Source organism: Nomascus leucogenys, chromosome 9 (assembly GCF_006542625.1).
Source record: "Nomascus leucogenys isolate Asia chromosome 9, Asia_NLE_v1, whole genome shotgun sequence".
Taxonomy (NCBI): domain Eukaryota; kingdom Metazoa; phylum Chordata; class Mammalia; order Primates; family Hylobatidae; genus Nomascus; species Nomascus leucogenys.
The window spans coordinates 93,525,557-93,537,735 of NC_044389.1; the positions used below are offsets into that span (position 1 = coordinate 93,525,557).

Consider the following 12,179-nt stretch of genomic DNA (forward strand, 5'->3'; position numbering starts at 1 on the left):
CCACGCCAAGCACCTTCCCTTTGGGCTGGGCTTGCAGGAGCCCTTCTCGCACTGCCCAGACAGGTCTGCCTTGTGAGCGACTGGACTCCAGGACATCCCGAGAACTCTGGGCAGAGGGACTGGACGCGAGGCTCTTCATGAGCAGAAGCCAGCATACAGGCCACACGAGGACCACACTGACTTGTGCAAGTGACTGTTTTCACCTCTCTTTTTTTCTTCCTACAGGAAGACTGTATCGCTAGGTACAAGTTGCTGGTTGAACTGGTCCAAAAGAAAAAACAAGCTAAAAGCTGAATATTCTGGGAGATGATGTTCACCTTCATTTTCCAGAATGAATATCTTAAAAATCTTATGCAGAAATTTGCATTTTGTACCTCAATATTTCTACGTCATGTGCCTTAGTAAAAATAAATAAATAAATAAATAAAAGATGAGTGTTGTGCTATACTGTTTAAACAAATACTGTGCTGGGGGAAAAAGGATTTGGGTATGTTGCAGATTATTTTGTTTCTCATCACTTCAACATTTACTTTCTTTTTTTTTTTTTTTTTTTTTTTTGAGACGGAGTCTTGCTCTGTCGCCCAGACTGGAGTGCAATGGCGCAATCTCGGCTCACTGCAAGCTCCGCCTCCGGGGTTCACGCCATTCTCCTGCCTCAGCGTCCCAAGTAGCTGGGACTACAGGCGCCTGCCACTACACCCGGCTAATTTTTTGTATTTTTAGTAGAGACGGGGTTTCACCGCATTAGCCAGGATGGTCTCGATCTCCTGACCTTGTGATCTGCCCGCCTCGGCCTCATAAAGTGCTGGGATTACAGGCGTGAGCCACCGCGCCCGGCCTCAAAGTTTACTTTCTTAGGGAATAAACAAATAGTGCTTTCTAATGATCAGGTAAAAATATGTGGTTTTGATGGAACATGTGAACAAACTAGTGTGTAAGAATTCAAATTTAATGTTTCTCTAAAACCACGACCAAAGAACACAGCAGTTCGTGTCTTTACTGGGGGTTGAGTAGCAAGATCAATTGCTTGGGGAGGAAGAAAACCAGGTTGGTATCCAGCTGGCTGGCTAAGAACAATGTGAGATTATCTTAATTAGTTAAATATATTTAGGGAAAAAAAACAGTCTAGGTGAAGGAGGACATAAGGTAATACACTCTAAGTTTGAGCTGCTTGATAGAAATGTGTTCCCACCTGATAGAATTTCCAGAGAACATGCAGGACCGTTTTCAGGAAATTATGAAATTGGGACCGTTTTTTCATACCTAAGTTAAAAATCACTATTTTATACTATTACTTTCTGTTGAAGTCTTTCTTGCTATGTTTGAACTGTCACTGTCAGCTGAGTGCTCCTTTTAAATCTTCTGTCATTTGCTCAGGGCGTGGAAATAGTGTGATGAACGCAGCTTGCCTAAACTTGAAAATCATGAAGATAACCAGAACACAGTTAAGGGACGTGATTTGATAAAATACCTTAAAGATGTCATATTCTCTAAGGAGTAAAGTGAGGGTACAGTTTCCTGGAGGAAAGTTTGGGTGGCAGAGGTCCCCACTCTGCGGTGCAAGCTTCTTTGTATACAGAGGACGTAGAACCAGGTAAGTCCCCAGCCCTTTCCCTGACAGGAGGTGACAGAGGCTGCCTCAGGTCTCAGGCCGAGCAGACGTTGTAGGGAACTTACACCTCAGACCCAGCTCCCTCATCCCAAAAATAGCAGCGGTAAAGTGAAAAAACAGCACATTGCAGGCCGAGATCCCTCTTCCAAACTTTTTGAGACAAGTTTCAGATTTTGCATATTTTTTTTCTGATTTTGGAATATTTACATATACATAATAAGTTGGCTCAGGGATGGGACCCAAAGCTAAACACCACATTCTTTGTTGTTTGTTTGTTTGTTTTTGGAGACACAGTCTCGCGCTGTCGCCCAGGCTGGAGTGCAGTGGTACAATCTCGGTATACCGCAACCTCCACCTCCCAGGTTCATGCGATTCTCCTGCCTCGGTCTCCTGAGTAGCTGGAATTACAGGCACGTGCCACCACACCCGGCTAATTTTTGTATTTTTAGTAGAGATGGGGTTTTGTCATGTTACCCAGGCTGGTCTCGAACTCCTGATCTCAAGTGATCCTCCCGCCTTGGCCTCCCAAAGTGCTGGGATTACAGACGTCCATTATGTTTGACATACACTTTATGCACACAACCTGAAGGTAATTTTATGCAATATTTTTAATAATTTTGTGCAAGAAACAGTTTATTTGCCGAACCATCAGAAAGCAGAGGCATCAGGTGTGAAATTTTCCACTAGTGGCATCACATTGGCACTCCAAAAATTTGGATCTTGAGAGCATTTCAGATCTTGGATTTGGGGTTAGGGATGCTCAGCCTGTACCAGCCACCGTCTCCACAGTCTGGTTTGCACAGAACTGCCTGAGTCAGGGAGCAGCAGCTTCCATCAGCCTCAGCCAGCAGGGACAGGGAAGTGGTGCCTGTCTGGCCAGGTGGGGACAGGGGACAGGCACAGTCATCTGGCTCCAGTGGTGCTCACTGTCTTCCTGTAACAACCCAAAGCCAGGCTAGTCACGGGAATCTGAGTCTTCCCCAGAACTCTGTCATCCAGCTGGGGGGCCGTGAGGTGACTGCTGTGCAGTCGCAGTGGCTACATGTGAGTAACACATCTGAGAAGGAAGCCAGTTCCTGGAGAGGGACAGGGAGAGGGGAGGATCGTCCTGGCCATATGCCAGGCTGGGGGCCCCTCTGGTCTGTGAGCCCAGCCTCAGGCCTGTTTCACAACCCAGGACATTCTGTGAGCGTTCTGCCATTAAATCATCCTTTTCACTTACAGCACCCTGAATTGGGTTCCTCTCACACACCCCAGAGCCCAATTATAAGTTTCCTGGGCTTTCTGTGGGAGAGGCCCATGGGGGGTGTCCAGAGGTGCTTTAGGAAATTGAGTTGCTGGAACCCCTCAACTCACCCTGTCCTCATCTTCTCCAGCTGCCTTGAGAGAGTGAGGTGGTAGTTTGGTTTTCTGCTGCCTGTCTCTGCCTGCCAGGAAAGGCCTCCTGCCCATGGTATCCCCTCTGAGGGCCAAGGAGTCAGTTGAAGTAGGATGGGATGGGGGGTTTTGCGGGGGAGGCCGGGGCCAGAGGCTGGGCAGGACTCGTGAGGGCTCCCAGCTCTCAGAGCACAGCCCTGTACACAGACAGATGACAGCTGCCACCCCGGGTCACAGCAGGAGAGCGAGGATCAAGAGGGAATGTGCTGAATGCGTGTGGGGACATGGCACATGCACCAGCCACACGACAGCCCCACTGTGCCCCTTCTCCTCTCCCACTCCCAGACCCGCGTCCTCCCAAGCCACCCCACCCTACCCACTGAGGAGGCCTCCCCATGCCGCGCCCAGCCGCCACAGGTAGCCTGTGCTTGCTTTTCTGTTCTTACCGTCTTGCTCATGAGAACCAACCCAACCACTCTCTCCCTTTGGTCGTCAGTTTACACTTTTTTTTTTTTTTTTTCAAGGACAGTCTCCCTTGGTTGCCCAGGCTGGAGAGCAGTGGCACAATCATGTCTCACTGCAGCCTCAAACTCACAGGCTCAAGCAATCCTCCTGCCTCAGCCTCCCAAGTAGCTGGGACCACAGGCATGCACCACCAACACCTGGCTAATTTTTTCTGTTTTTTTGTAGAGATGGGTCTGGCTCTGTGGCCCCAGCTGGTTTTCCCTTTTTGAGGGAAGAAAAGAAGTTGTCTGTGGGACATGAATGCTGTGTGTGCTATTTTTTCCTTGTTAAATGAGACCTGAGAAAACGTGAACCTGGAATGTCCCAGGTGGGAGGGCAAACCCCAGTAAACCCTGGGCCCAGGGCCCCGGGCTGCTCACCGGCCCGCCACGTCCTCCGTGGGCCTGGAGCCTCTCCAGGGGGATCGCCTTTAGGGCCTGCAGTGTGTCCTTGTGAACATCATCAGCTGGGCATAACTTAGTCTCCTGAGGGTGAAGCTGATCTTGGGAACAGCCCAGGGCTGCCCTGAGAGTGGTCACCGAGCAGCCCTGAGGTGCAGTGGGTTGCGGTGCTGCCCCCAGGCCTCTACTTCTAGGGACCCCACGGCTCCAGCTCCTCGGCAGCCCCCCCCAATCCTCGCCCCCATGGCCATGTCCATTTGCTCGTGTTGCGGGGAGTGAGACCTGGCTAGAGGTGGGGGCCGCTGGCTCTCCCACTGTCCGCGAAGCTGGGTGACATCAGGTGTGTTGTTTTACTACTTTGCCTCAGTTCCTCATCTGGGAAAATACAGAATAATGGCAGCTGCCGCTTAGGTTGTTAGGATGATAAAGTGAGATAATCTGTGTGAAGTCTTTCTAACGCAGTGCCTGGCTTGGCAGAAACAATGTTATTTCTGACTTCCTGGCTTCCTGTCACCATCGTCTCTGCGTGGCGATGGCCACAGCAGCGCTGATGGGCCAGAGTCAAGCTCCTTCCATCTCCTGCCCGTGGGGGCGGGAATCCCAGCCTAGGGGCCTGGGTCACTCCGTGCACTCCCGGGGACCCTGCAAAGGGCTTGCAAAATCATTCTATCTTGGATGTGTACTTTTCTGGGGAGAGGGTCCACATCTTTCACTGGGTGCCCCAAGGGCCTCTCACCCAAAAAGGCTCACAGCCTGTGCGGTGACGTTTCTCCTAACACGGCCCCAGGAGGGCCCATGTGGTGCACAGGAGAACCTTAGACTAGGCCTCAGGCAGAAAGGGCTGAAGGTCCCAGCTCTGCTACTGATGACCTGGGGCCTGGGCAAGTGATATTAGCCCCTCTCTGGGGCTCATTTCCTGTCCACAGAATGCAGGTGCTAATATCTGAGGGGCAGCGAGCTGCTCTCGGAAAGCATTTCACACTTGGGGCCCCTCTCGGCTCTGCCCCCATCTTGTGCTCCTCCCCTTGCCACTAAGTGGGGATGTTTCTTCCCTAGGGCTGACCTCAGCCTGGTCTTCTCTTCTTCCTCAGGTGTGGTTTAAGGAAAGGGCAGAGTTTGGATCGGAAGACCCACATCTGAATCGTAGGTGAAGACCATGGGGAAGGATCAGGGACCAAGGCCATGGAGAGGGCTGTAGTTCTGAGGGCTGCAGGAGGGCACGGGAGGGGCTGGGGGAGGAGTGGAGGGAGGGAGGCTATCTGCAGCCCCTACCCCACTCAGCCCTGGAAAGCACAGAGCAGCAGGGTACTCCCAGGCATGACACCAGGCGAGGGGGTGCTGCCCTCATCCTCCTGGATACCCGAGTCTCTTATCCTTTAGTGGTTTAAATTCTCTCTCCCCACTGGGGCAGAAATCTCAGTACTACTTTTTTTTTTTTTTTTTTTTTTTTTGAGATGGAGTCTCGCTCCGTCACCCAGGCTGGAGTGCAGTGGCGCGATCTCGGCTCACTGCAAGCTCCACCTCCCGGGTTCACGCCATTCTCCTGCCTCAGCCTCTCCGAGTAGCTGGGACTACAGGCGCCCGCCACCACGCCCGGCTAATTTTTTGTATTTTTAGTAGAGACGGGGTTTCACCGTGGTCTCGATCTCCTGACCTCATGATCCGCCCGCCTCGGCCTCCCAAAGTGCTGGGATTACAAGCGTGAGCCACCGCGCCTGGCTAACTTTTTGTATTTTTTAGAGACGGGGTTTCACCGTGGTCTCGATCTCCTGACCTCGTGATCCGCCCGCCTCGGCCTCCCAAAGTGCTGGAATTACAAGCGTGAGCCACCGCGCCCGGCCTCAGTGCTACTATTTCTTCAAACTGTTTATAGCGCCAGTTTTCGAAGCACACTCACCTGTTGTCTTATTTATCCCTAATGGGGGTTCTGCCGCCTGCCCCACAGGGGGTCAGGAATGTTTGGGATGTGCAGCCAAGCCACGTTCTTCCCCAGGTGTGCAAGAGCTCCCCGTGCACGGCCTTAGAATGCCTTATTAGGAAAAGTTGGGATGGGAAGTGTCAGGCCTCTGAGCCCAAGCCAAGCCATCACATCCCCTTTGACTTGCACGTATACGCCCAGGTGGCCTGAAGTAACTGAGGAATCAAAAAGAAGTGAAAATGCCCTGCCCCGCCTTAACTGATGACATTCCACCACAAAAGAAGTGAAAATGGCCGGTCCTTGTCTTAAGTGATGACATTATCTTGTGAAAGTCCTTTTCCTGGCTCATCCTGGCTCAAAAAGCTCCCCTACTGAGCACCTTGTGACCCCCACTCCTGCCCGCCAGAGAACAAATCCCCTTTGACTGTAATTTTCCTTTACCTACCCAAATCCTATAAAACGGCCCCACCCTTATCTCCCTTCGCTGACTCTCTTTTCTGACTCAGCCCGCCTGCACCCAGGTGATTAAAAGCTTTATTGCTCACACAAAGCCTGTTTAGTGGGCTTTTCACAGGGACGTGCATGAAAGTAAGGAGGTTTTTCATCAGTGGACCAGCTTACTTAGATTTTCACCAAATCATCCGATTCATCTGCAGAATTTGCTTTGGGAACTGCCTGGGAGTTTGTCTTCAATTGGTCCACACGTGCTTGGCAAACACCCTGAGTGTTGCAGACTGTGGGTTTAGTCTTCCACTGGAGTATTCTCAAATTCCCTTCGCAGTTTTAGAATAAGACCTTAATAAGCTTTCCACTGTCAATGTTTTCAGACACTTTAAAAAATGCCTCTTGCTGCAGGGCTTCTTCTTGATATATGCCAGTCACACTCCCCCAAACTTCTCTCAAAGTAGAGAATGAAAGCTCTACCAAATATTTCATCCCAACTTAATTTTCTAGGGTATTTGTTGTTGTTCATTTTGGCAGTTAGGCTTGTTCCTAAAGTTTAAATGGCACGGTTTAAATCATGTTCTGTGCATACAGGGAGGCCATGTGTTCCCTCTGGCCCAGGACACCCAGCCTGGGCGCTACATGATGCGGCCTTCCTGTCTTACGGAGCATTGCTAACAGGTGGTCAATCCCAAATGCCTGCAGATTTTCAGAGGGGCGCTGAACTCCCCAGAGAGGAAGGGTAGCACAGAGATTTCCATTGTCTTGCTTTGATTTAGAAAGCCCCAGGGTAGAGATGAGTCCTGGTCTCGCCCCAGCCCTAGTGAAGACCCACCTGCCTCAGAGAATGGCTGAGCCCCAGAGACACCTGAGTCAGGGCCCAGCCTCACAGGATCTTCTGCAACTAAGTGCACCACCACCTGTGCTGCAGGCCTGCCGCCCCCAGCCATGAACCAGCACCTGGGCTCAGGCCTTTAAGACCAGGAGTTGGCTCTGGAGGCTGCGGAGAGGCGAGACTTTGGCATGGGGCTTGCGTGACTGCAACTGGACAAGGTTAGTCGTTTGGTAAAAACAGATGTTGGTGTTTTCTAAAACAAGTCCGACTTCCAAATATTGGGCTGAAACACGAATGGTGTTTCTCTCCGGTCTGGGGACTCCGTTTGTAACCTCACTCCGGAGTTTGAGACGTGGGGTGGGAGCCAGGCCAGGGTCGCTTACAGTGGGGGCCTCTTGCCCTCACAGCCTTGTCAGGAATGGCCCCAAACCAAGAGTGTTCTCGGGTCAGTATCTCCTGGATTATTACGTGAGTTTACTGCAATAAGCCTCATCTGTGGGTCATATGTTGAAAAAGTATACCGTTTACAAAATGAAATTGACAGATTTTGGGGGCAACATTAGGGTTGCTGTATGATTTACTGTGGCGTAAGTCATAAAGGAAAGTGAGCCATCTCGGTCATGTTTGCTTTTGTTATTACTCAAGAAATATCTTGTAAAATGTAAGATAAAATGTCTCATTGCTTATACTGTTGTTTTGGTTCCAATCTTGGTTTCACAAAGTTAGATATCACTGCAGTTAAACAGTAGATGTCTTGACATATTTGACCACAGCTATTTTCCCTTTTTAAGAGGCTTGGCTTAAAAAAATCACTATTGGAAATTTGTTCTTTGGCTATAATTATGTCTTTCCTCTTCTGTTAGAAACTAGAATTTTAAAATTAGATGCGGGCCAGGTGCACTGGCTCACACCTGTAATCCCAGTAATCCCAGCGCTTTGGGAGGCCGAGGCAGGATTGTTTGAGAGCAGCCTGGGCAACATGAGACCCTGTCTCTACAAAAAAAAAAAAACTTAGCCAGACGCGGTGGCACATGCCTGTAGTCCCAGCTACTCAGGAGACTGGGGTGGGAGGATCACTTGAGCCCAGGAGTTTGAGGTTGCACAGAGCTATGATTGCACCACTGCCATCTAGCCTGGCTGACAGAATGAGACCCTGTCTTGGGGGAGGGGCGGGGAAATAATGGGTCCTGGGTAGAGAATCCCCGCATGAAGTTGCTGATGTCCAGGTGATTCTACTGGCCAGCCAGGAAGAACCACTGCATGAGGCTAAGAGCTTGCAAAGCAAATGGGACCCTGTTTTGTTCAGCAATTCAATGTACGCGGGCAACTTAGCTGCAGAGAGCACCTGACCTTGCCTGCTCTGGAGGAGCCCTGGGGAACCAGCAAGGTGGCGGTGCTACCAAGATGGAATCCCCTAATTCATCCATCTGCTTGTTACGGGAGCCAAGTGAGAAACCCCAGATGCAGTCATGAGAGTTTGAAGGAAAACAAACCTGATCAGCACAAATTGAATTTCATGCTTTAATTTTAAACTTTGGAAGGTACTACCAAAATGAAGATGCTGTTGAGTTTGCTGCAAACCTTGAGGTAACTTGTTTTTTCACTGGTTGCAATGGACTGAATGTCTGTCTACCCTCAGCAAGGTCATGTGTCGAAACCCCAACCTCGAAGGAGATGGGATCAGAAGGTGGGGCCTTTGGAGGTAATTAGGTCAGGAGGGTGGAGCCCCCATTAATGGGAGGCCAGAGAGCAAAGTTGCCCCCTTCCGTGTGAGTCGGCCTTCTGCCTCTGGAACAGAGCCTCACTGACTGGGAGAAATACATTTGTTATTTGTTGTATATAAGCCACCCAGGCTACAGCATTTTTTAAAAAATTATTTCATTGAGACAGGGTCCTGGTCTTACCCAGGCTGGAGTGCAGTGGAGTGATCATAGCTGCAGCCTCAAACTCCTGACCTCCAGTGAGCCTCCTGCCTTGGACTCCCAAAGTCCTGGGATTACAGACGTGAGCCTCCACACCCAGCCAGATTATGGCACTTTGTTAAAGCAAGCTGAACTGACACTGTTTTGATACAACCTCATTTTACAATCAAGTATTTAAGGGCACACGTTGGGAGCCTTAGACACTGCCTCCTACCTTTTAGCCCCTTGTCATCTGACTTCCCGCCACCAAAGCTGCTCCTGTTTATGTCGCCAAATACCTAAGTACCATGTCCAAAAGGTGATTTCAGGCTTGACCTTACCCCTTTAATCCTGAAGGTGGTATATGACATCTTCCAGCTTTCTACAGCCTCACAGTCTGGAGTGAAATGGATGTAAATCAAACCAAGAGTTCCCCTGGCAGCTCCTCAGATTCCTCTCCAGATGTTTCATCTTTTGCTTTGTTAGTCTTGGTGTCCCCAAAGTCTGCAGTCTTCTTCCTTGTCTTCACCCTTCTCCTACCCCAGTGACTTCAACTGCCCCCCTCTGTAGGGATCTGGTGAGGGTCAACTTTCTGGTTCCAGAGCCCTTTGCTCTAAACCCCAGCAGAATCCTCCTCTCTGTTCAGGGAGCTATGGTGCTTCCCTGATGTCCAAAAGAGCCAGAGCAGAGGTATGGCAACCTGCCTGTGTGGTCTCCTCTCCAGTAAGCTGGAGGGTACAAGACCCACCCAGGGAGTTGAGAAAGCAGCTCGCCTGGAGCTAGGGCCTTAGAAAAGGTGAATTCCTTTTCCCTGAAAGCCTCCAGGGGGTTGAAGCATCCCTAGCTTTTTGGGGGGTATTCCAACTTGTCTGTCTGCTCCAGTCCTCTCACATAATCTCACCTGAATTCTCCAAACCAGTTCAATTCACAAGTCCACCGAGGGGTCTCTGGTTTCTTCCCTAGTTCCTTTCCAGTCTGCACCCAGGCTAAGGCTCGCACACCCCTACACCCCTTGGAAAGACTATGAATGAATGCAGAGCCAGGGACAGCTCAAACTCCAGCCATAGCCATGTCCAGGCCTTTATGATTCTAGTTACCAGTGATGCCTGGGAAAGGCACAGGGATGTCAGGGACATGGCATGTTCAGGAACAGCATGGCTGGGTTTCGCTGGGGTGCACAGCAAGGGGTGGAATTGTGCTGGGAGCCAGTGCTGGATGGATGGGCCAGGCCCACACCCCGAGAGGCCTCAATCTTGAAGAGGCATCCTAGCCTCCACCACTCCTTAGGAACTCTTGAGTCGGGAGCGGCTCTAAGAGCATCATGGGGTGCTGCCACTTTACCTGCCTCAGATCATTCTTGTTCTTAATTGCACCAATTCACATTTTGGCAGCTATGTGACTCTGTACCTTCCTAAGCCTCAACTTCCTAATTTGCAAAATGGGGGAGACAAAACAGCCCTCAGAGTTGTGTGAAGCGGAGGTGAGGCAAGGCAGGTGAAGGGCTTGACAGGATACCTGGCTCAGCACCCTCGGGAACACCCTCTGCCAACTGCCCACACTCGAAGGACATGGCTCTCCCATTGAAAGTAGACAAGGGTGGTGGCCACATTGGTGGCTCACCTGGAGGGTGGGGCGCTGGAGTTCTCACCAACCAAAGGCCTAGCTCTGGTCGTACCTGAAGTAAACCAGATATACCAAGAGTTGTGAACAAAACCTGAACATTCAACCTCATGGAATTTGGGAGTTTGCAGCAAAAAGTAGGCCAGAGAAGAGGCAGTGAGCTCATCTAGAACATTTGGACCCAGACCTAGAAATAACACACTTGTCTCCTGATATCCACCTTCTCCCTTCTCCCATCTGCCTTTCCCCTGAATTTACCCACTCTGCACCTTGCTAGCCAATCCCCCCACCCCGCCTTTTTTTTTTTTGAGATGGAGTTTCGTTCTTGTTTCCCAGGCTGGAGTGCAATGGCACAATCTCAGCTCACCACAACCTTCACTTCCTGGGTTCAAGTGATTCTCCTGCCTCAGCCTCCCGAGTAGCTGGGATTACAGGCATGCACCACCACACCTAATTTTGTATTTTTAGTAGAGATGGGGTTTCTCCATGTTGGTCAGACCTCGAACTCCCGACCTCAGGTGATCCACCCACCTCGGCCTCCCAAAGTGCTGGAATTACAGATGTGAGTAATCATGCCCGACCAGTTGCTAGCCCCCTTTTTTTAAGAGATGAGGTCTCACTCTGTCACCCTGGCTGGAGTGTGGTGACATGATCACTGCTGCCATGACCTCTTGGGCTTACATGATCCTCCCACCTAGGCCTCCTGAATAGCTCGGACTACAGGTGTATACCCCATGCCTGGCTAACTTTGTTTTGTAGAGAGGGCGCCTCACTGCACTATCCATGCTGCTTGCTGCCTTAATGCGCATTTACAATCTTCCTTTTGTGGTCACAGAACTACAGAAACCACACTCCAGCACAGCACCAATCATCTCTTTCTTGCAAACCCACAACCCTCTTCCGGCCTCATTTCCTGTGCCCACCTGATCCCTTGTGACTAGCATAGTCCTCGCCAACCCTGGCCTTTATGCTGCCCCTACTCCCCCAATCCCCCCGAGAGCCCCTTCCCCTAAAAGACAAGGGAACAACATTTACAGAGCTCCTGCTGTGACAACGATGCCAGTGGAAACTGCCCATCTGGCCCCAAAAATGATTAGTTTAATAAACACAAAATTTGATTTCTAAGATCTTTCCTGTCACTTTTTATTTAAGTGACAAAAGCAGGCCATAACTTTGCATATTCAACCAGGTAGGAAAAGAGAAAATATTAAAATTATAGATGTATGATTTTATAAAAAGTGAAAGGCCAGGCACGGTGGGTCACACCTGTAATCCCAGCACTTTGGGAGGCCAAGGCAGGCAGATCACCTGAGGTCAAGAGGCAAGACCAGCCTGGCAACACGGTGAAACCCCATCTCTACTAAAAATACAAAAATTACCCAGGCGTGGTGGTGTGCGCCTGTAATCCCAGCTACTCAGGAGGCTGAGGCAGGAGAATTGCTTAAACCTGGAAAGCCGAGGTTGCCGTGAGCTGAGATTGCGCCATTGTACTCTAGCCTGTGTGGCAGTGAGACTCAGTCTCCAAAAAAAAAAAAAAAAAGTGACAGGCCTTTTGTTCTGGTTTCAA

General features: G+C 50.3%; 1 protein-coding gene across 2 annotated transcripts in view; it reads left to right on the top strand.

Moving 5' to 3' along the window:
* DNAJC1 (DnaJ heat shock protein family (Hsp40) member C1) overlaps positions 1–1,514 on the top strand; it is a 222,012-nt gene extending 220,498 nt beyond the window's left edge. Inside the window, exon 12 of one of the 2 annotated variants that reach the window (XM_030819216.1) lies at positions 1,378–1,514. In XM_030819216.1, coding sequence (XP_030675076.1) covers positions 1,378–1,395 — 18 coding nt within the window. In that variant the 3' untranslated portion in view covers positions 1,396–1,514. Of the gene's footprint in view, positions 1–225; positions 435–1,377 lie in introns of those variants that run through there. The other variant, XM_030819215.1, reaches the window with a different exon arrangement.
* Positions 1,515–12,179: the final 10,665 nt, after the last annotated feature.